The following is a 24,018-nucleotide window of genomic DNA, read 5'->3' as shown; positions in this document are numbered from 1 at the left end:
GAGGCGTAGGAGGAGGTACCGGATGTTCACCCTCCGCACGAGGAGGATGAGTAGGAGGAGGGTTACCCGGGAGGGCCCAGTGACACGTCCGGGCTGATTTCCTACCACAAGCACGTCGCTCGACCTGTCTAGGAGGGAGAGGTATTTTTTATAATTTGTCCGACTTTATTATTTTAATCGTTTTTTATTTAGCTTTTTATTCCACATTTCGTTAATGGTCTAATTAACAATGTTTTTTGTTTTGTTTTTGTTGTAACAGGAGAGACAAACTTTAAAAATAGTGAACCACGCCCGGAAGATTTTCGGTCTCTTTAAACCATAGGCGTAGTGGTTTAACGACGCGGTGACAGCTCCAGGGCTAGGTGGGCTGTGCATGACGGGGTATACCACCATCAGCCACGGCATGCAGGGGCAGTCGTCGTGGTGGAGAGGATCGTCGGTGACGCGGGTCGTGCGGCTGCATATAGGAGGCAGAGGAGGTCCCAGGGAGTAAGGGTTAGGCATACCCAGTAGCGGTTCGGGTTTATTTTTCTTGTATTCGGATTGTATTTCACACACTATTACTCGTTTTGTGTATATATATATATTATTTGGTTTTATTTATCATATTAGTATTTTATGTTGATATGTCGTTTATTTTGTTCGGCGTTATCGTTTAATTAAAAATACGGGAATGTTAAGAAAAACATAAAAAAAACACAATTTCTGCATAATTCAGAAGTGCATTTCCGAAACCCCCCAAAATGTGAAAAAATGTGTTTTCAGAAGTGCATCTCCGAAAACACCCCCCATTTGGTGTTTTCGGAAGTGCACTTCCGAAGTCTGGGAAAATTTAGAAAAAAAATACTTCGGAGATGCATCTCCGAAGCAGGGGCAAGTTGGGGTTTTCGCTGGGGGTAACCCCCATAGGGAGGTGGATAAAGAAATTTTCTAAAATATTTACAACCAAACGCTTGTACTGGAAACGGTTAAAGAAAAGTAAGATGTTGTGAGCAAATGACTTTTTTAGGAAATTTATTTGTAGACCCCCTGTGGGGAGAACCTCCAGCGAGAATTCCATAATATTCCTGTTTCGGAGATGTATCTTCGAAGTTTTTTTTATTTCAAATTTTCCTAGAATTCAGAGATGTATCTCCGAAAACATCAATTGGGGGGTATTTTGGGAGATACATCTCCGAAAACACCAATTTCAAATTTTTTTGTGTTTCGGAAATGTATCTCCGAAATATGCAGAAACCTATTTGTTTTTTGTTTAAGGTTTACAATATTTAGTCATGTATTCTATTTTAAACGACAATGCAAAAAAGCAATGCTTAATGTAAATAGTGCTTGATATAAACTAAATATAACATGCAAATTGAAATAAAATACTAGTAGTATATATAAAAAAAACAGTGTACGGAGATGTCAAAATAATACAACCCGAATACAAAAAAGTCAAGACTAAAAAATAAATAGGCAACAACTCTTAGGTATGCCTAACTCTAACGCTCTAGGACCATCCTCTCCACGACTGCGAGTGCCTCTGGACCGCCCTGCGCGATGATAACTCAGTCCAATGCTTCCCGCCGAAGCATCTCTATCCGCTGGCATATCTGGAGGAGATCAGTGGCATGGTCATCCTCAGCCTACTGGTTCTCCAAGATCTCCTCATATACTGGCCTAGGAGCTTCGGGAGCGTCGGGTTTCATCAGAGGATGTGACACCCAATTGAACCATGTGACGTACCCCTCTACGCAATGCCACTCCTGGGTGGCCTGCATACGCCGATACTCCTCCGGGACCAAATGATGTGCCCAGTCCTCAAATATAGCAATGAGCTCCACTCGGATAACTGTGTTGGGAGCAGCCTCAAACGGTGACCTCGGTATCATCTGCACACATCCAAACTGCCTCATGCACCGCTCCGGCAGATACCTCACCATGGTGTTGGCCCCGCAGGATCAATGGCGAAGCCGTGGATGCGGGGGAAGTAGGAGATGATCCATCCCTGAAACACAAACACGATAATGTATTAAAAATAAATATGAACCATAAATAAATGTGAAATAATTAAAAAGAAACGTACCGTCAGGAGTGTGCAAGATTCAGCCAACTGTGTGGTCCTCCAGTTGGAAGCTTCATTCAGCTTATAGTATAGGTATACCGGAATAGCTGACCCCCAGTTCCACTGGTTAATGGTACTTAGGTCGATAAAGTAGCGAAGATATGTCATGTCAACGTAGGTTGCACTCTTGTCCACAAAGAGTGTAGTGCCTACCAAGAACATGAACCAGCACCTCAGAGCGCAAGCACGATGATACTCTGTAAAAAGCTCGTCACCCTCCTGCTTCTACTCTGCTGCCGCCACCAGGTGGTTCTCATACAGATCTCTCAAGTTGGAGAACTGGATAGGGGCCCCATTCGTCGCCCGACACTCAAAATTAGCCATGTTTGGGTCCATACCCAGATAGTCGACCATCCACTCAATAGCCTCGACCCTATGTATCCAGGAATGGTGCAGCAGCCTCCCTCTGATCGGCAGGTGGAGCAGACAGTGAACATCGTGCAAGGTGATCGTCATCTCCCCAACAGGAAAGTGGAAAGAAGACGTCTCCTTGTGCCATCGCTCTACGAAAGCCCCCTGCATGTCGTGGCTGATAGTGATATACCCGGTCATGCACAATCCGCCGAAGATTTGAGCAACCCATAAACTTTTTGCCAAAATTGATAATTATGGAATCCTCTGTAGTGCATTATCTGCCATTGTCCATTCAAACATCATCTTAGTCATTCATCTACACCCTTTCACTTCAATTAGCTATGTAAGATTAATTGATATCTTCAAAATTCCAAAAATGCTCTTTTCCATTTTTTAAATTTACATTTGACCTTCTTAGTAATTAGTATATTAGAAGTTCTAATCACTCACAATCCATTTCACATTATTTCTACCAACCAAACTATAAATTTAAAGTTATTTTTCTCTTATAAATTAAACTTTATTTTGTGGAGACAAACTTCTACCTTTGTTTTGTGTTTTGATAAAGACAAAGAATTTAGTTCAAATGCATTATCAAAAGAAGGAAAAAACTCAAAGTTTTAAAGAAATCGTTTGTGACAAAATTTGGTGGTACTTAAGCAATCTTCAAGAACATTTGACAAGGAAGAATTAATCTTGAGCATAAGGGTCCGTTTGGTTGGGGTTTTTGGAGGGGAGAGGAGGAGTGGGAAGAGAATATTCTAAGTTAAGTATGTTTGGTTCAATCTTTTATGAGGGGAAGGAAGGAGATTGGAGGTAATCAGATTCCATATTAGAGCAATTTTTTATTCCCTTCTAATCGGAGGGATTTGGAGGGTATGGGAGGGGAGGGAGAGGAGTTATGATAAAATCTATTTTTATGATATTGAAAAAATTACCCTCATTTTCAAATTAAAATCCTAAATTATTTTTAATATATATAATACGTTAATTTTTGTCGCCTTATTAGAATTCCTTTATTATTTACGACAACTCTATTATTTTTTTATTAATATGTTAACTTGACTTTCTTTATTTTTTCAGGTATTTTATTTTATTCATTTTTATTTATTATTTTTTTTGTAAAAACTTAATTGTTTTATAAGTTATTGTGTTGTATTACATATCTATATATAATTGTAGTATGTGATATATATATATATATATATATATATATATATATATATATATATATATATATATATATATATATATATATATATATATATATATATATATATATATATATATATATATATATATATATATATGCTTTAATTTTATAAATATTTTATGGAATTAGATGGAATGATAAAATGATTCATTTGATCATGGGAAAAATTATTACAGTATGAAATTTGTCAATATTTTATTTACATTTTAGTATATTTTAAAGATTTGAAATATTAAATATTTTGTGTTTGATTATCTATGTTGTTTATGAATTAACAATTTTTTTTTGTGAATAACACATTATTTTTATTTGATTTAGCATGAGTGTTATACTATTTTAAGGGTAAAACAATAAATTAATTTTTAAAATATCTCCCTTCGCCTCCTGAACCAAACATATTTCTGATTAAAAACTCTCTATCCCTTTTCCTCCACCTCTTTTGAACCAAACATACTTTTAATTAAAATATCTCCTTTCCACTCCTCTCCCCTTCATTAAAATCCCTCCCCTCGGTTGAACCAAATGGACCCTAAGGTACAAATTACAATAATGCATCGTATAATACTTTAGAAGCTCAGAACAAATTGCATTTCTCACATCTAATCATCCATACATGTTTCAAAAAGATTTGAAATGAAACTATGTTGTTACAAAGATGTTTTTCACATTTTCAAACAACATTAATTGGTTACCCAAAACATGTAATATTCAGTTACTGACACAAATTTTTTAAATTTAAGCTATAGCTGTAATTAGTAACTCAAAACATGTAAATGGTTACAGGCACAAAATTTTCAAATTTACTTTTGACAACTATAGTTGTAATCGATTAACACTGAACCAGTAGCATTTTTTCATTGTCTTTTTAATCCAACAATTTCCAACTCTTGGTCATGAATCATATCAATGCTTCATAACATTGTGCACTTTCCAAAAGGTACATTTCAAATATAAATAGTTGTGGATTCAGAAATTCAAATTAACCTCTTCTTAACAATTCAAAATTCAAATCTTTCTCAATTTTCATCTAAGTGCCTTGAGCCAAAAAATTTGTGAAACTTTTGCATAATTTTTACAGCATCATTAAAATTTCATTTTCAAATTCTAAGCATACATTGTAAATTGTTAACTTGGAAGGGAAGATCAATTCTCATAACTAATACAAGTACAAAATCTTCTTTATCTTTTGTTCAATTTTTTTTTGTTCACTAATAGTAAGTGATCATTGTATTCAAGTGAAAGTGGTGTACTTTCTCTTGTGTGTTGTAAAATCAAAAGGTGGTGTACCTTTGTGATTGTGTTAGATAGTTAAGAGAGCCAAATGGATCGGGTGTAATGTATCTGGAATAGTGAAATCTCTCATGAGATATGAGATGATTGAAGTACCCTTATTTGAAAATGGGAACCAGGATATATTATGGCATTCTTTATATTTCTGCATTTATTTTTCAACACTTGAACATTCATATCAGTTCCAAGAAAATAAGAACATTAGTTCCATCAATCGTTATAGAGAAAAATTTAATCATACTGGTAAATCTAATTCACCCCTTTTAGATTACTTTCGATACTTACATTTGACATCACACCAGGTTATAGGTGACCAGTTCCTAAAGATCCATAAATGACTTTCGCAAATCTAGTTTTTAGAGACAGTGGTAGCGACAATAAGCCTCTGTTGTTTTGTGGTGAATACTTTAATTTTTAAAAATTTCGTATGAAGGCGCATCTTGAAGCACATGGAGAAGAAGTTTGGGATGTTGTAGAAAATGGTCTGTTCGTTCCCACAAGTGTTGTCAATAGCATTGGTACACCCAAAATCAAAAGTTTTTGGGATGAAGATGTTAAGAAAAAGGTTTTCTACAACAAAAAAGCAATAAACTTAGTTCAAGTGGACCTAAGCCTGGATGAATTCTTCAGTGTCTCTCAATGCACAATGACAAAAGAGATATGGGATACGTTAGTAATCACTCATGAAGGAACCACTAAAGTAAAAAGATAAATATTGAACACATTATTTCAAAAGTATATACTGTTCAGAATGCAGCCCGGAGAATCAATCATTGACTTGCAAAAAAGATTTGTGCACTTGACAAATCATTTGATGGCCCTCCGTAAGACTTTTTCTAAGATGAACTTATTCTTAAATTACTTAGATCTTTGACCAGGGCATGACAACCAAAAGTGATGGTGATATAAGAAACGAAGAGTCTATCCAATATGTCTTCCGCAAAAAATTTCAGAAAACTTCAAGAGCATGAGATTGAACTTGGAAGATTAGAAAAGTATGAGACTGAAGAGAAGAAATCCAAAATTATTGCTTTAAAAGTTAACTCAAGAGAAGAAGTGGAAGAGGATGTTTCGGAAGAAGACGAGAACTTCATGCTTCTTGTAAAAAGGTAAGGCAAATTCTTTAATAATGATAACTCTTTAAACTTTGCAAAAAGGAAGAAAAATTTTTAAGAAGAAAGAAGCTTCCACATTAACCCAAAACTTCACTTGCTTTGAATATGGAAATCAAGAACACATGAATGCGAATTATCCAAAACTTACTAAGAAATATGGTCATAAATGAAGAAAGGAATCAAAGTCCAAAAAGACCTATATTGCATGGGAGGATAATGAAGTAAGTTCTTCATTCGATTCGGAAAGTAAAAATGCGTAAATCTTGCATTTATGGAATCTCATCATTCTGATGACGAAAAGGATAAGGTAAGTAATGAAAAACTTTCTTATGATAATGATGCAAGAATAACATAGATGACACGATGCAAAAAGACTTTGACAAAGAAAAACATAATTATTTTGATAAAGAAAAACATAATTCTACATGCAATGAGTGTAATTCACTTTATTTTCAAATTGTCCAAATAAAAAGAGTCATTGAAAGATATGAAAAAGGAAAAAAAATTAGATTGGAAGGTTCCATTAGTAGACAAAGATATTCCAATGATAAAAGTGGACTTGATTATTAAAAATTTGATAAGCCCAATATCGGTAAAACTATTTTTGTTAAGGTAAGTGGCCAATCCAATTAAGAGAAAGATAATAAAGTGTAAAAGGTTCATCATCATCCTAAGAAAATATTTGTTCGAAAAAGGTCTTATGTTCCTAGATATAAAAGTAATTTTGTTCTTACATGTTTCTATTATGGTATAAAGGGTCACACACCTAATGTTTTCTAAGGAAATTTAGTGTTACAAGTAGTCATTATTTGTGGATCAAGAAAGGAACTAATTATCAAGGACGCAAGGCACATTGGGTACCTAAAAAAACTTTAGTGTTGCTAGTGGTCAGTATGTGTAGGTATGCTTGAAAACCACTACAAATCTATGGTATCTTAATAGTGGTTGTTCTAAGCACATGATCTGAGATATAAACAAATTTTCATCTCTTATTCTAAAAGCCAAAGGATATATCACATACGGGGACAACAACAAAAGAAATATTATTGGCATAGGAAAATTTGGATTACCACCTTTCACAACTATTGAAGATGTACTTTATGTAGAAGGAGTAAACTATAATCTTCTTAGCATATGCCAACTTTGTGACAAAGGCTTCAAAATCAAGTTCACGAAAGATGAATGTTTAATTGAAGATAAAGCCACGCATGAGGTAAAACTTAAGGGTAAAATAATTACTAATATTTTTATGATCCCTTTAGATGATTTATATTTGAAAATAAAGTGTCTTGTGGTAAGAAATAATGACTCATGGCATTGGCACAAAATAATAACCCATATTCATTTGGAACATTTAAACAAATTAGTCAAACATAATCTTGTTAATGGTTTACCAAAGATAAAATTTATCAAAGATAAATTATGTGATGCATGTCAAAAAAGGTAAGCAAGGGATCCATGTGTTCTTTGTTTATCAAAGATAAAAATTATCAAAGATAAAATACCTTGCTCCTGAATGTGATGGACACCTTGCAGGCCCCCAAAGATCAGCATGAATATAATCAAGGGATCCACGTGTTCTTTGTTTGCCTTTGTTGAACTTCACTCTGCAAGATTTTCCAAGTACACAGGGTTCACAAAACTTCACCTTTTCGACTTTGTCTCCACCAAGCAGATTTTGTTTCCCTAATTCGGCCAGACCTCTTTCACTGACATGGCCCAATCTCATGTGCCAGATTTCTGCCTTCGACAAAGGTTTCGTAGATGCAACATTTGTCGAACCACTTACAACTTCAGCCTCAAGGGTATACAAGCCTTGTTTCTTCACACCTCTCAAGACTTCCTTCGACCCCTTCATGACTCTTAGGATACTTTTCTCTCCGTGGAAAACATATCCTTTCTTGTCGAATTCACCAAGAGAAAGTAGATTTATCTTCAAATCAGGAACATATCTGACTTCAGTCAACAACCTTATTGACTCATCATGAAGCTTGAATCTCACAGATCCAACACCTGCAATTTTGCAAGCCTTGTTGTTTCCCAGCAATACTGATCCACCATCTTGATCACATAATTCTTAGAACAAGTCTTTGTTTGGAGTCATGTGCCAAGTGCAACCTGAATCTATAATCCACTCTCTTCTCGAGTCACTGCTTGAAACCACAAGAACATCAGATGATTCAAAATCATCTTGAACAATGGTTGCATTTCCATTATCCTTACCTCCATGATCTTTCAGGCGTTCAGGGCACACCTTTCTCGTGTGACCCTCCTTCTTACAATGATAGAATCGATTACCAGATGCTTCGCCACTATAAGACTTCGATTGGCTTTTGCCCTTCTTCTTGTCGAACTTACCATCCTTTCGCAAGAATTTTCCTTTAACGGCCAAACCTTCACCAACAGTCGAAGGTTTATGCTCCTTTCGTTCATTCAAGTCCTTAGAATACAAGGCTGATTGAACTTCTTCAAACGTCAAGGACTCTCTTCCATACAAGAGAGTTTCTTTGAAGTGAGCATGTGATCGAGGCAAAGAACACAATAGTAACAGCACTTGATCTGCATCATCGATCTTCACATCAATATTTTTTAGATCAAGAATTAACTTGTTGAACATATCCAACTACTCAACCAACACTTTTTCTTCAATCATCTTGAATGAATACAAAGCTTGTTTCAGGTAGAGCCGATTTACCAGCGATTTGGTCATATACAAACTTTCAAGTTTCACCCATAACCCTGATGCCGTCGTCTCCTTTGATACCTGCTGGAGAACCTTATCACCAAGGCTCAACAAAATTGTGTTGTGTGCTTTCTCGATCATATTCGTCTTCTCCGCTGCCGTCAATTCTGCATTTCATGGCTGCCTCTCCCTTCAATGCTTCCAAGCAACCCTGCTGAACCAGTAGGACTTTCATCTTCAAGCGCCACTGACCGAAATTATTCACTCCGGTGAACTTTTCAATCTCATACCTTGTTGAAGGCATCTTCTCCACGGTTACCGCACCAATTTGTTGTGAATTCAATACCAAAAACAAAGTATAATGCAAGGGAAGAATAAAGAACAAGGAAGAAGAAGGACACAAGAATTGGTTATAATTGCTATTCTTTTACTTTCTCTTAGAAAACAAGATTACAAGTTTACAAGAATAACAAATAACCTCTCTCAACCTAAATTAGGATTTGCAGCTTAGCAATGATGAGTGACTAGTATACTATTTATAGGAAAATGCTTATTAGTAAGAAAATAGAAAAACAAGAAATGCAAGAATAGATCTCAATCATTCATTATCACCACAACCCCCATGATCCCTATTAAAAAGGAAGTTAAAATTAAAATTAATTTAAAATTTACCATTAAAATAGTGACACATATTCATTCTTGCATTTCTTCTTCAAATTGCTTCGTACTAAATAGCACTACTCCTATTTATAATAAAACCTAACATACTAACTAATGAGCTTTTTCCACAAGGCCCATTACACAAGCTAACTTAATAAACAAACTAACTAAACAAATTAAGGTTTAAACACTAAAACCTAATTTAACATGCTAACAACCCTAGCATCTTCGACACCAGCATGTGAACAACCTTCGACTTCATGCTTAATCCTGTCGAACCAAGAAGCTACCCTTCGACCATACTAGAGTTCGATCCAATATCTCACACCCCTTTTTTGTCACATTAGAACACACTATAATTATTATTTTATAATTTCCAACAATCATAAGTGGGAGAACTCACACACCTATCACCTTAAGATTTTGGGTGATTATATGGTGTGTCTCTAACAAATGTATGTTGCTCACAAAGAAAAACTCCAAAGTTAAAATGCTCTATTGTGTTGACTCCCAAATTACCCCAACAATTCCAAACCTTAACTCGCCTATCCCAATCCTTTGTTCTAATACCCTTTTCCTCGTTATTCGTCTCAATATTGTTAGCCATCCCTTCCGTCTTTTATCTCTATTGCAACCATTGTTATCATTCTTCTCAGAAACTCTAGTATTACGATTTATATACATAGTTCTGAAGGTTTCATCTCTATACTTCATCATTAGTTTTGAAGGTTTCATATCTATACTTCATGTAAATATTTGGTGTAGCTTTTTGTGTCAAAATAGGAATGCTGAATCGATCAAATACAAACAAACATAAATATAGCGGTTTCTCCTCCACAACTCTCTACCTCTTTAAATTAACCCATAAAATTTCAAAAAAAAAAAAATAAATAAAAAGATATACATTTTTACCTAAATTATAAAATAGTCAAAATCATCATTTTGTCTTTTATATTTCATCTTAATAACAGTTTCTTTCTTGTAAATTAGTTTTTTATGTTTTATCTTAATAACGTTATTATTTATGTTTTTTCTCAACGTTGCAGAAATTTAGTGACTAAAAACAATTTGTTCAAAATTAAAAGAATAAAAATAAAAAGAATTAGAACGTTATTAACATAAATTATAAAACACAAAATATTAAAAGATGGTGGAACCCATTTGATCTATATTAATACCGTCGACGTGCTAACCATCCAACTATTTATATAAAAATTTTGACAAAATTGTACACTCATAAAGAAATGTTGGACTGTTTCATCAGATCCACATCCAACAAGTCAAAAATGTGGTTCACTATTCAAAATAAATTAAATTTAGTGGATCATTGATTTTGTATAACTTGCCAAGCAACCAGGACCTTCAAGGGAGTAGTGAACATGTGCCACAACTTCTTTCCAATATCCTCCTCCACATTTGCGGTTCTCTTTAAAATTTTGTATGCCGAACTTAATGAATAAACTCTCGTTGAACACTCCTTCTATAAACCATACTCACCAATTCACTTCCAATTTTAATGGCAAGATATGGGGCTCCTATTTTAAATTTAATGGCAAACTAAACTCGACTAAAAATTTACTAGGACTTGAGGGATTTGATAATGTTGCTTAGTACAAAAGATGCGTCATATTATAAGAGCTCGACAGACCATGAGACCATATTTCCGCTCATATCCGAATTCTATAGCATTTGGTGGATGCGATAGTTAGTCTTCACTATGATGGGGTGTCTTTAGAAATAGGGCTCAACTTATATATATAATATATATTGTTTATTTTTATTCTAAAACTCAAGTTGTAAAGGTGTTTGTTACTTACCAAAGTTATGTTTTGCGAGGAGTTTTTCTCCTAACAAAACATGCCAAATCTCTGCACCTTATCTGACACGTAGATGACACGTTGTCTGTATCTTATGCAACATTGTGAGAAGTTTATTTGGTGAAAAGTTGCAGCAAACGATTTAGCGAGGTATTTGTTCTCCTCATAAAATAAGGCGTTGGGAGGAGATTTATTGGTTAGTGAGGAGTAATTCTCCTCACAAAACTAATTTTTGTGTGTGCAGTGACAATAAGGTCATCCTCGTGGGGTATAACTCCCTATATGTTCATGTTAGAGGAGCCAATATCTAGTGAGGGAACTGTTTTCTCAATCGGCAGAATATCGACGATATGCATCACCCGAAGGACATATTTTTTCCTAGATGAAGTCGACTTTCCCCTTCATGCGAAGCCTTCAACAATTGTATTCAAGGTGTTTTGTGCTTAAACATGATCATCGCTTTCTTCACGACTTTGGCCCCTTCTAGTTTGAGGCATTTTCTAGCGATTTGCTCTTGACTAGTGGCGATCTTCATTCTAAACTCTAGGAATTACCTTCTTCATATCTCTATAGACGACCCTCCTAAATGAGTGTTAGCTGGAGATTTCAACAAACAAAAACAAAGTATTTTAGATGATATGTTTCGAAGAGAAAAAAGGAAATAGTCGTACAAAGTTATTTCTCAAAGCTTCTTTGTATACGAGCTTCTCTTTGCGTCGAGTTGGAGCTTTTACTGAAAAGCCTTCAAAGTATTAAAAATAAAGATCGAAGATAATGCAAGATATTTCGAAAGATGTATATATTTCGATGAGATGAGTCACGTTGATTGCGTTCCAAAAGCTTCGAGCGAGAATATTTGAATTTCGAAGTAATTCGTTTTAGCCAAAGGGACGCGTGGAAACTTTAGAAAATCAAAATATATGCGAATGGGAAACGTGACATTTCGTTAGGAAAAGACCGTTATGGTCGAATTAGTATAAATAAGAGTCTTTGTGGTAGGATTCAGGGTGTTCTATTTGTACAAAATCACTCAAAAATACTCAAGTACCAAGCATGAGAGAAAGAGTTTGCTGAGAATGTACATGTAACACCAGTATCATTTTCAATGTTGTTTTCATTTTATTAATGCAAGTCATTTACATACTGTCATCGAGTTATTTCCTTTATGATTACAATCAAAGTCCTTTAATTCTTTCTTTTACTTCATTGTTACATGTTCCTTTACTTTCATGTCAATTGTAAGTTCAAATACCTTTATCTAATAGAGTATAGATACAATATGAATTCAATCACGAAGATAGCATCACTAGGACACATGTCCTAGGATCAATCTAGTCGATCCTGTAAACAATGAGTCGTTCAATCTCTCTCTCTCTCCCTCTCTCTCTCTCTAGGTAGTGATAGTCATTGGTGTGCTAAACTCATATCATGTGATACTTGCACCATTTACCTATTAACTCCTCATTACACCTCCTTTGGGGGCAATGGATTCAAGAATGACCCTAGTGTAATAGACCTCTTGAAGGATTCTCTCTCTCTCCCTCCCTCTCTCTCTCTCTCACTCACACACACGCACACACGCACACACACACACACATACTCTCTCTCCCTCTCCCCCCTCTCCCCCTTGTATTTAGCGGCGTGAAATGCTCAAATGGTCTCATGGCTAGATTGAATGTGACCTTCTCTCAAACTAGTATCGTGTTCAGGTTCCTCCATTGGTAGAGCGCCTTATATTTTCCTACCATTCTCTCCTTTGATTTTGAATTCTCTTTTTTGCATTGCTTTCTTCTCCTTTAATATAACATTCTGCCCTTGCCATGATTTCTTCCTTTGAGGTTACTGGGTTCTTGGCTATGACTTATTGAAGTACTCAACGTTGAGGCCATTATGGAAAGCTCTAATGAATATCTCTTAGTTTAGATAAACGACCATGATGGCTTCCTTGTTAAACAGAGACAAGTATTCCTACAATGACTAGGAATGACCTTGGAAAAAATTTAATAGCCTCATTGTGGAAACCTTTCGGTGTGTGTTGATCGAAAAATGGTGGATCATCTTTCTTGCCAGATCCTGGTAGTTCGACATCAAGCACCTAAAGAGATTCATATACCATTAAAGGGTCGCCTCTTTCAAAGTCTCAACTATCAATTTGTATTTTAGTGAGTCAGTTGCCCTAGCGATTGCCACTTGAGTGTTGATGGAGATTATGTGTGCTTGGGGATCTCTCTTGCCATCAAATTCTACTAGGGACGGTGGGTTGAAATTGTCGGAGATTGAAGCGTCTAAAATCTCATCAACAAGTGGTTAAGGATCTGCAAGCTTTTCTTTCTCAATCGCAACCAATTGTGTTTGTCGATACTGTAGGTCACATATATTATTCTGTAATTTTTCATTTTGGCGACATAATTATTCTATAACGGATGGCATCTCCGCTATGACAACTCGGTCATTATTGTTACTACTGATGACATCCTTTATCATCGTGAGAGGAGATCCGACTAAAATTGTAAATTATTTGTGTGGATCAAGACAATTTTTTCGGGCCCCACGGCATTTAGAAAAGTACACCAATGTAATTTTATCAACGAGGACTAATAATGTCTAAGTTGTATTGATAATGATTTGTGTATCTCCTAGATCACAAATTTATATAATACTTCTGATATTCTATGACTATGTATTTAAGACTCATTAAAATGTCACGAGGCCATTGTTCCCTTTATTGAGAAAGATCAATTAATAATCATTAAAACCATGTTTATTTATTTGTTTTGAAGATATTATCTATGCATTAAGTCTTTTTATTCAATTGTCTCTTTTATAGTTGTTTTCGGTCGGATAGGCCGACCTGACCTTCTAACTTGTTTAACTCGACTTTATTAATTTGGGTCTGACCTTCATTAGCTATGGAGTAGACTCTTAATATAAGACATACTTCTTCGACTTTATCCTATAGCCCGACCCATTCTTAAAGTATGTGCTAACCAAACAATTGGGCTCGAGTGGTAAACGAGCTCCTGCTAAGGACGAAAGTTCGGGGAATACCGAGTTCGATTTCTGGTAGAAATAATATTTGGTCAGTGTCATGACTCATGACCTATCGGCACGAACTATGGATTACTAGACCCACATTCCCCTAAAAACCATAATGCATAAGAAGCTCTTATAATACCAGTTAAAAGGTGAAACATTTACCATTTCTATTAGCCATTTAAAAAAATGAAAATTCCACATAAGATAAATTATTAAAAATATCAATCCAAACTTTAATAGAATATAGGAGTATATCCTATTCATTCAGTAAACTTCAAATTAGCAAAACCCCATTTGCCAGAAAGTGTTAACACCAAACAAAAATGATTTCAGCGACATAGGCCCTACCTCTAGTACTGTAATTTCCGAAAACATTGAACCAGCCAAAGAACTTGTGTAAGGTGGACTGGGAGTGATGGGAGAATTCTAAACCAAAAGTTAAGGCTCATCATCTTTACATTAAGCCTAGTTTGGTCACAATTTCTCAATTTACTCTCTTTTGCAGTTGGTAATTGCGTGCGGCATTTACATTGTTGTGCATGATCCCAAAACGCAGAGAAACAATAGCCACAGCTTGAGATGAAGTAAAATACGTGATTTTTTAAATCTAATCTAAAACAACTTACAACACTAAACATATGACAGAAGTAACAAGTGGTTATTTATTTGATTGTACCCATACTCGTAACTATTTTAAAAACGGGTCAAATTGTACGGATCATTCGCCCAAATGATCAAACATAACATTAACTTCTGCTATCTATTTTGGTGAACAAGTAATTGAAGGAGCACAGCAAGATCTGCTACCATTATGTCCCTATAACTAAAAAATCTATAGACGTTGAAGGCATCATCTGTTTGTTCATTAATGCAAAGAAAATGCATCACGTTAAATTCCTCTGCAAAAATCTCGAGAATGGGACCCACCACAGTTACGCAACCCTGTCAGTCAAAATGCATGAGCAATGAGAGCCTCTTGCAATTGTTTTCATAACCACACACTCGTTTTAGTTTATGAACCCCCCTCACCCTTCCCACTTGTCATCCACATCACCAAAATACAAAACCCCTAACAAAAGCTCTGTACTGTCATTTTCCTGAAAGATCTGCATTTTCTTCACCAAAAGCTCCTGCTTACAACATACACGCACTTTCATTTCTCACACGTTATATGAAATGACAACTTTTAAGGTTGCCGTTGTTCTTCTAGTTTTTCTACTTTTCACACCCCTTTTTGTTCATTCTGAACAACTTTACAATTCAAATATGAATCAAATGGATCTCAAAGCTCTTCTTTCCATTAAAACCTCTCTTACTGAAATCTCACCCACCAGCCACTTCTTCTCCACCTGGAACCTCACCGCACCAAATCCCTGCTCCTCATTCTCCGGTGTCACTTGCTACTTCAATCGAGTCACCATTCTCTCACTCGGCACTGACTCACTCAAACTCGCCGGATCACTCCCCGAGTCCATCTCCTCACTCACTGAGCTAACCCAGCTCATCCTCTTCCCCGGAATCGTCACCGGTTCCATACCTCCCCAACTCGCTCAGCTCACCAAGCTCCGAGTCATCTCTTTGCCTAACAACCGCTTCACCGGCACTATACCCTCAGCATTGTCATTTCTTACAAATCTCCACACACTTGACCTCAGTCACAACCAACTCGCCGGGTCAATCCCACCGGGTCTTACAGAGTTGCCGCAACTCAGAATCCTAATCCTCGCTTCCAATTCCCTCACTTACTATTTACCGGAAAACATTTCCTCGCCGTTACTTCATTTGGACTTGAAGAACAATCAACTCACAGGACCGTTACCAACGTCAATACCGTCATCTCTCCGTTATCTTTCGTTATCACAGAACCGAATGTGGGGTCCACTTACCAACGGATTAGAGTCCCTTTCAGAGTTAGAGTTTCTTGACCTCAGCATGAACCAATTCGTTGGGCCTATTCCAGCCCAACTCTTCTTCAGGCCCACGCTCTCTTCCCTCTTCCTACAACGCAACAATCTTTCTGGTGGGCTTCCACAGAAGCCCGAAAATGGAGAACCGTCGATCGGATCCTCATCGTATGGTCAAGGATCGATAGTTGATCTGAGTCATAACTCACTTACCGGAGAACTATCAACGGTGTTTGATGGAGTTGAAAGCTTAGTTTTAAATAATAACCGTTTGAATGGGAGAGTGCCTGAGGAGTACGTTAACAGCGTGTGCCGCGGAAGCACCAGAACACTGTACCTTCAGCATAACTACTTCACGGGTATACCGTTGGAAAAGGGAATGGTGATGCCTGACACGGCGTCGTTGTGCTTGTTGTACAACTGTATGAAGCTGCCGGCAACGATGATGACGTGTCCGGCGAGTGCAGGCGAAGAAATGTCGAGACCAGCAGCACAGTGTTCTGTGTTTAACAATGGCGATAGTGATTAATTGTATTGAACCAGGCTATTAATATGGAGGTTTGAGTACACTTCAATTTTCTTTTCTTTTTTATCATAACATATAAAGTGTATTTTGGTGTAGAGAAATCTTGGGTGATTAAATGAATAATATTGGAATGAAACAGTTTCTATTAGTATATGTACCAAACAGTAGCATATATGTGTACTTTTTTTTTTTTAAATAATATAATGAAAATACATGCCATCAGTTACATTCAATCTGCTTCATATAAAAACTCAGCTTTCATTTACATCAGTTGGAAGACCCTACAACATGACTAATGAACCGAAAATAAGTGTGCCTCCAAGCCCTGATGAGGAATAGAGAACCACAAATACTCCAGAAACCCACTGCAAATCCTACACCCATCCCAAAGTAAAGTGACTGTGTAAAAGAATTATCCTTGTCAATATCATTGTGTTGTCCTTGTGGGTTCGACTCATGGTAACATATTGGTAGAGGAGCTCCACAGAGTCCAGGATTCCCATCATAGCAGGAAACATCAAAACTCTGAAGCTGCGTTCCAACTGGGATTTGTCCAACAAGGTAATTGTTTGACAAATTTAAAAAGCTCAAGAAAGACACAGTTGAAATGGTAGTAGGAATTTCTCCATTCAGTTCATTGTTGGAAAGATCAAGAGATTCCAAATGTTTCATGTCTCCAATCTCTTTTGCTATCTTTCCTGTCAAATGATTTCGAGACAAGTTCAATATCTGGAGTTGAACTAGACTGAAAACTTGTGGGGGGATTTCACCTGATAAGCTGTTAGCTGAAAGGTCTCGAGTTCTCAACAATCCATAGTCTAAATACTGTAAATCTCGCCCTTTTGCATACAAATTAAACTCAAATGGATAATGACTTGTTTTCTTTTCTCCACCCATGCCAGTGATTTTATTTATGCATTTGGGAATAGGCCCTGAAAGTTTATTGTGTGAAAGATCCAATTGTATAAGTGAAGAAATATTGCAAAGCTCTGGTGGAATGTTTCCTTCAAACTGGTTGGATCTTAATATCATCACTTCCATACCATGTGGCATCTTCACTGGTAAAGTTCCAGAGAAATTGTTTTCTCCAATATGAATGAATTCCAAATTTTTTAAGTTTGTCAGGTCCAATGAAAAATTACCCGACAAGGTGTTGTTATGCAAATCCAGTATTATGAGATCGATAAACGAGTCCATGGATGGAGGAAGTTCACCGGTCAGCATATTACTCTCCATGAAAAGGAAAGATAGGCCCTTCCAATACTCCCAACAATCAGGAATTTTTCCAGTTAAAAGATTGGACGAAATGTCCAAATAATCCAAACTGTTTTGCCTACCTATTTTGTGGCAGAACAGAGGAGAAATGGTTCCAAAGAAAGAATTGTGTGACAAATCCAAATAGATGACATTTGCTGATATATGTGGGAGCCCTCCTTTGAAATTATTGTGGTCCATAAAAATAAGTTTTGAGTTTAGTGTGACATTTGATAAGTCTGCACTGATGTTGTTGTTAGAGAGGTTAAGCTGCGTAATATTAGCTACAAATCTCCAAAATGTATCTCCATCTATGGATGATAATCTAGAGTTAGGGACCTCAAGAAATTGTAGTGACTTTTGTGTATATATCCATGCTGGAAACTTAGGACCTAGAATTGTATTGCTTAAACTTATCCCTTGCAATTGAAATGGAGGAATCCATTTAGAATCTATATCGAATGAAATAGGTGCGCTCAAGACTAGTGTTTCTAAGTTAGAGAGATTGGAGAAATGTTCTTCAGATAGACCACCTGACAAGGAATTTCCTCCAATGAACAAACTCTTCAAATTAAAGAGTTTTCCAATGGTGGATGGAATATTACCAGTCAGAAAATTGGAGCCGACACTTAAATCAACCAAGGAAAAGAGATTTCCAAGAGATGAAGGGATTGAACCGTGAAACAAATTTTCGGCGAGATTAAGATATTTCAAATTTTGATGTTGTCCTAACCAGTCCGGAATAGATCCATTTAGTTCATTGTTACTCAGTCTTAAAAATTCAAGTTTTGTAAGACTTAACAAGCTCTTGGGTATTTGGCCTTGTAACATGTTGAAACTAAGGTCAATATGGGAGATATTTGAATCGCTGCCGAGATCAAACAGCCAAGCAGGTAATTCAGAATCAAAATAGTTTGCTGAGAGATCAAGGGTTACAAGGGATTTAGTAAAACTCACATGGTTAGTGGACGGAAATATATTGGTCAAATGACAACTTGACAATCTCAGCTCTAACAGTGAAGCATGCAGCATATCCATGGTGTGAAACCAGTTTGTTTGATTTTGAAGGTTAATTTGACTAAGGTTGAGAGATTTCAATGAAGAGAATTTGGAAAGCCAATTAAGATTATCCAAATGAAGATCATCATTGAAGGACAAGTCTAGGTACTGAATATTAGACAAGTTGTGATTATAATCACCTGATTGATTGAAACTACTTAGAGTTGTAAAGCCATTCAAGCTCAAATCCAAGTAGGTCAAAGATTGAATTTGAAACAAAGAGTACAAGTTGATTTCACCTTCCAAGTATTGTTGGTGAAGATCAAGTGCTGTAACTCTTCCGGTGGTGTTGTCACATTGAACTCCCTTCCACGAACAACAATCTTTATCGTTGATAGACCACGAGGACAGCCTGTTGGAGGAAGGACTGTCGACGGCATGTTTGAAGTGTAGCAATGCAGAACGATCTTTCTCATGACAATTAGCAAGCTGCTTACTATTGCACCTTTCAAATATTGTTGTAGATAGCAGCAATAGTAGCAGAAGCCAAATAATGGAAATTTGTGAAGTGAACCTTAACATGGTTGATTAATATTAGTTTTGAGTGTTAAGAATCAATGTCCATGGTGGGTTTTTATGGGTTAAGATTATTGTTGATGTTCACTATTACTACTGTCTAATCTATTTATTTCCCCAACCAATATAAACGTTCAACATACGTATCATAATATTCAACACTGATTCATGGGTCCCGTAAAAGAAAATGTTACGATGGAAATGAGTTGAAATTGTTGCCATGCAAGGGAGAAAGGTGTAATCTCTATTAATAACTATTAACATTAAGAAAAATTACTTATTATTTATATGACCTTTTAGTATCTTCTATACACATTAAAAATAGTTGTAAGTGTAACTAATGTATAGTTTGTAATTTTGTATATGACTCCTAGCCATACACTCGTGCTGTACAGGTACATTTATTTGATTTGGTATAAAATATATTTAGATAGGCATGATATATTTGGAATAAATTATTTAAATTATAAAATGATAATTATTATATAAAATCAATTTTATTAAATAACCATACAAAAATAAAAGAATGGACTTGTGAGATGGGAAAAGAGAAAAGAAAATTTTGATATTTATCTCTGAAATAAAGATAATTATTGATTAAAATAAAATAGATATTGTTCCAATAGTGACTCTTAAAATAAAAAGTTAATTATTTACACCGCTATTAAATATTATCCAATTTGATTCGATATAAAATGTATAATATAAATTCAATTATATTAAATAATCATACAAAAATAAAAATAAAAAAGACCCGTGAGATGGAAAAAGAAAAAAAAATGCAATAATTAAAAATAAAATTTTTGTCTCTCAAATAAAGACAATTTTTGATTAAAAATAAAATTAATATTGTGTTGATAATGACTCGTTAATTGTCCGAAGAATTTAATAGTAATTAGTTAATTTTATAATTATGAATTATTTTTAATGATTATAAATTATTTTTGAATGACTATTGAACAATTATGTTGTTATGTTGAAACTAAAGTTTGTGTTTTAAAATTCAATATTTTCTATATTCTTTCATTACATTAAAGTTAACTTTTTTATGAAAAAAAGATGTGACGTACTAATAGTGTAAAATCGTATTACATTTTCAACCAATTACAACTATGTATTCTGTCAAGTCAGACATTAATTTTTAAATTATATTATTGATATGACATGACTAAGCGATATATTTCTATTGAATAACAGTGTACAAATATTTTACAAATTCCAACTCAAAATAATAGTATTAATAAATAAGATGAGATACTTAATTGATATAAGTAATTGTAAGTTGTTAATCATACTTCTTCCATTTTATAAAAAGTGTTTTATGTATACTTTTTATCTTATAATAATTGTCTCATATTTATGTACTTTCACTCTACTTAATTATTTCAATAGTTATAATTAATAAAAATATTTTAATAAATAAAAAATAATTTTATTATTAAAATTAATACTTCTCATTATTTTGCTTAAAACTGCCCACAATTCAAATACATTATTTATGATAAAGAGGGAGATAAGGTAACTATTTAACGTTGAATGAATATAGAGGTTAAATGTGAAAGCTGAAACACAATTAGAGCTTGGATACCGCGGCAAATTAAATGTTACGTGAGTTTTGTGCACTACGAGATGAAAACGAAACCATGCATCCATTTAATTCCAGCATTGACTTGGAGGACTTTAAGGGTTGCGTGACTATATACAGACCTAAATATTTTGGTTTGATGTGGAGGTGACTTAGAAGAAACGGTCTAAAACATTGTCGATGAATTGAATCCACCGAATGAGTCATTCATATTGACACGGCTTCAACTTTCAACACCTTTGCAAGTCCAGGGAAACTTGGCGTAGTCGCTTGTAGGTCTTTGCCTCCTTGGCCTTTAGTGGGGGTACACACATGCTGGTTCTTTGTCTCGTTGGTTTTTAGTGGGTTGGTCGTTTTTCAATCACATCTTACTATCTTAGGGTGGTTGGATACTTCGGTGATGAAATCTTCTGCTAAAAATTCGAAAATATCCTTCGGAGATGTATCTTTGGAAAAATTAGAATTTTGATTAATTTAGAGATACATTTTCGAAAACACCAAAAAAAATTAGACTTGTCAATGATGATATTTCCTCACGCACTAACATCATTGATGAGTTATAAACATTTTAACCATCAATCAATATCATCACATATTGTTCAACAATGTTATCCATGATTAATTCGGATATGTAAATCCGAAAAAACCCACTAAAAATGGTCAGAGATTTTTTCGGATATGCATATCCGATTTAATCAAAATCCCAAAAAAATTTAATTTTTTGAGATATTCAGTAATTCAGATATCATAAAATTGATATAATTTATAAGTTATGAATAATAATGATAATTATACGGTGAATATTTCTATTTTAATTCCAATTATAAATTAAAAAATAAATATAAAGAATATCACTCATAAATATAAAAAATATGAGATTACAAATTTTCATACATAAAAAAAAGTATATTTAACTCAAATTAATAAAAATAATGCAATAAAATTATTTTTTATTTATATATATATATACAAATAAACATAACATACATGGAAGTTATAAACATTTCTAAATGGACGTTGATAAAAAAAATATAGTTATATTGTTTTTTACTTGTATTCAACAATATAAATTTATAGTATTTTGTTGAATTTAATTACTTATTGAATGTCAATAGTTATTTTCATGACATTACCCATCATATATCATTTGTGGACACAATCACTAATATATTTTTAGGTATTTCTTAGTAAATTTCTATACATTAAAAAAATATTTCTAAAAATTCAAAAATAGTCTTAAAATTACATTAATAATTATTTAGTACTTTATTCATATTTTAATATAAATTTAGAATTACATAGTTTTTCAAAATAATAAATAAAATTCTCAAATATAAAAATTATTTTAATAATTAATTATGATAAAAAAATCATTTTTCATTTAGTTTAAAAAAATTACAAGAAGATTTTGTCTTAATTTTATTTAGTGAATAATTATATATTTAATTTAATATAAGTCAAAATTTACTTATGAAATATAATAAAAATGTTTTTCATTTATATAAGTTAGTAAAATAATTTTTAACTCTAAAATTGTTTTGAAAATTTTGTTTATAAGATGATTTTTTTTAACTATTAATTGTTTTTGAAAATTACTTTATGAAATAATTTTTTTTATGTATCATAAAAAATAAAATAAATAGTAAATAAATATCTTTATAATTATTAATTATATATATATATATATATATATATATATATATATATATATATATATATATATATATATATATATATATATATATATATAAGGTGTTGATTTAAATATTTATTAGACTAATATTATTAGGCTGAGAGATCGTTAAATAAACAATATGATTGATATCACAATCTTATTTCAAACATGGATAACATTGTTGAACAATATGTGATGATATTGATTGATGGTTAAAATGTTTATAACTCATCAATGATTAATTTGGAGATGCATTTTCGAAAATACCAAAAAAAATTGGACTCATCCATTCTGAAACTCTTGAGTAACTCTTTGACATACTTCCTTTAATGTAGCACCATGCCTTTCTTCGACATTTGAAATTCCACGCCTAGGATATAAGACAAGTTTCCCAGATCCGACATTTTAAATTCCCTCGTCATCAGCACTTTGAACTTTCATAAGTTCTCCAAGTTATTTCTAGTTACTAGTAAGTCATCAATATATAAGCAAATGATTGTTATATCTTGTGTCACAACCTAAACAAAGACACCATACTCAGACTTGCATTTGATGAATCCCAACTCGACTAAGTATGAGTCGATGTTCTTGTTTCATGCCTTAAGTGCCTGCTTAAGGCCATAGAGCGCTTTGTGTAACTTGTATACTTTCCTTGCCTCCTTCTGAAAATCCAGGAGGTTGTGCAACATACACCTTTTCATCTAAAAGACCATTCAAAAATGTTGATTTCACATCTAAGTGAAAATTTCAAGCCTTCTCATATCTTATATTCATTGCATTGAAGTTTTTTTCCTCTTTGTTTTTTTAAGTTTTGAATTTTTTCCATCATTAGCCTAACATGTTCGTAAAAATCATTTTAGTTAAAAGATTTTTCCATCAATATGACCAATTAACAAACATTGTTTAAAGTTGAAGTAAGTCAATGGAATGCTTCATTTTCCCCAAATCAGACGTATCAAACTCCAACATTATTGAATTTTTAATCTCATCACACATGCTTCTATCATTTTCGGTAAAAATTAAAACATCAACATAAAGGCTTACAATTAAGTGTTTACCTCCTTTTGGTTTTGTAAAAAGAGTATGTTAGCTTTAACATTTTCCAAATTCTTCTTGTATGAAATAAGCTTTGATTTTGTTGTACCAAGCTTGTGGTGCTTGCTTGAGCCCACATAACGCCTTTTTTAGTCAGTAAATTTTCTCTTCTTATCCTTTCTTTACAAA

At 34.1% G+C, this 24,018-nt stretch overlaps 2 protein-coding genes across 2 annotated transcripts; one reads left to right on the top strand and one right to left on the bottom strand.

The window, feature by feature from the left end:
* Positions 1–15,131: 15,131 nt before the first annotated feature.
* Positions 15,132–17,239, top strand: LOC131661637 (leucine-rich repeat receptor-like serine/threonine-protein kinase RGI4). Its single transcript, XM_058931242.1, has one exon. It carries the CDS (start codon positions 15,452–15,454, stop codon positions 16,706–16,708), a length of 1,257 nt encoding a protein of 418 aa, XP_058787225.1. The 5' UTR covers positions 15,132–15,451; the 3' UTR covers positions 16,709–17,239.
* Positions 16,866–19,540, bottom strand: LOC131658188 (receptor-like protein EIX1). The gene has a single exon (XM_058927513.1). It carries the CDS (start codon positions 19,538–19,540, stop codon positions 16,973–16,975), a length of 2,568 nt encoding a protein of 855 aa, XP_058783496.1. The 3' UTR covers positions 16,866–16,972.
* Positions 19,541–24,018: the final 4,478 nt, after the last annotated feature.

This window comes from Vicia villosa, linkage group LG3 (assembly GCF_029867415.1).
Source record: "Vicia villosa cultivar HV-30 ecotype Madison, WI linkage group LG3, Vvil1.0, whole genome shotgun sequence".
Lineage (NCBI taxonomy): Eukaryota > Viridiplantae > Streptophyta > Magnoliopsida > Fabales > Fabaceae > Vicia > Vicia villosa.
Note: the sequence above shows the minus strand (reverse complement) of the source record. Positions and strands in the feature narration are given on the sequence as shown.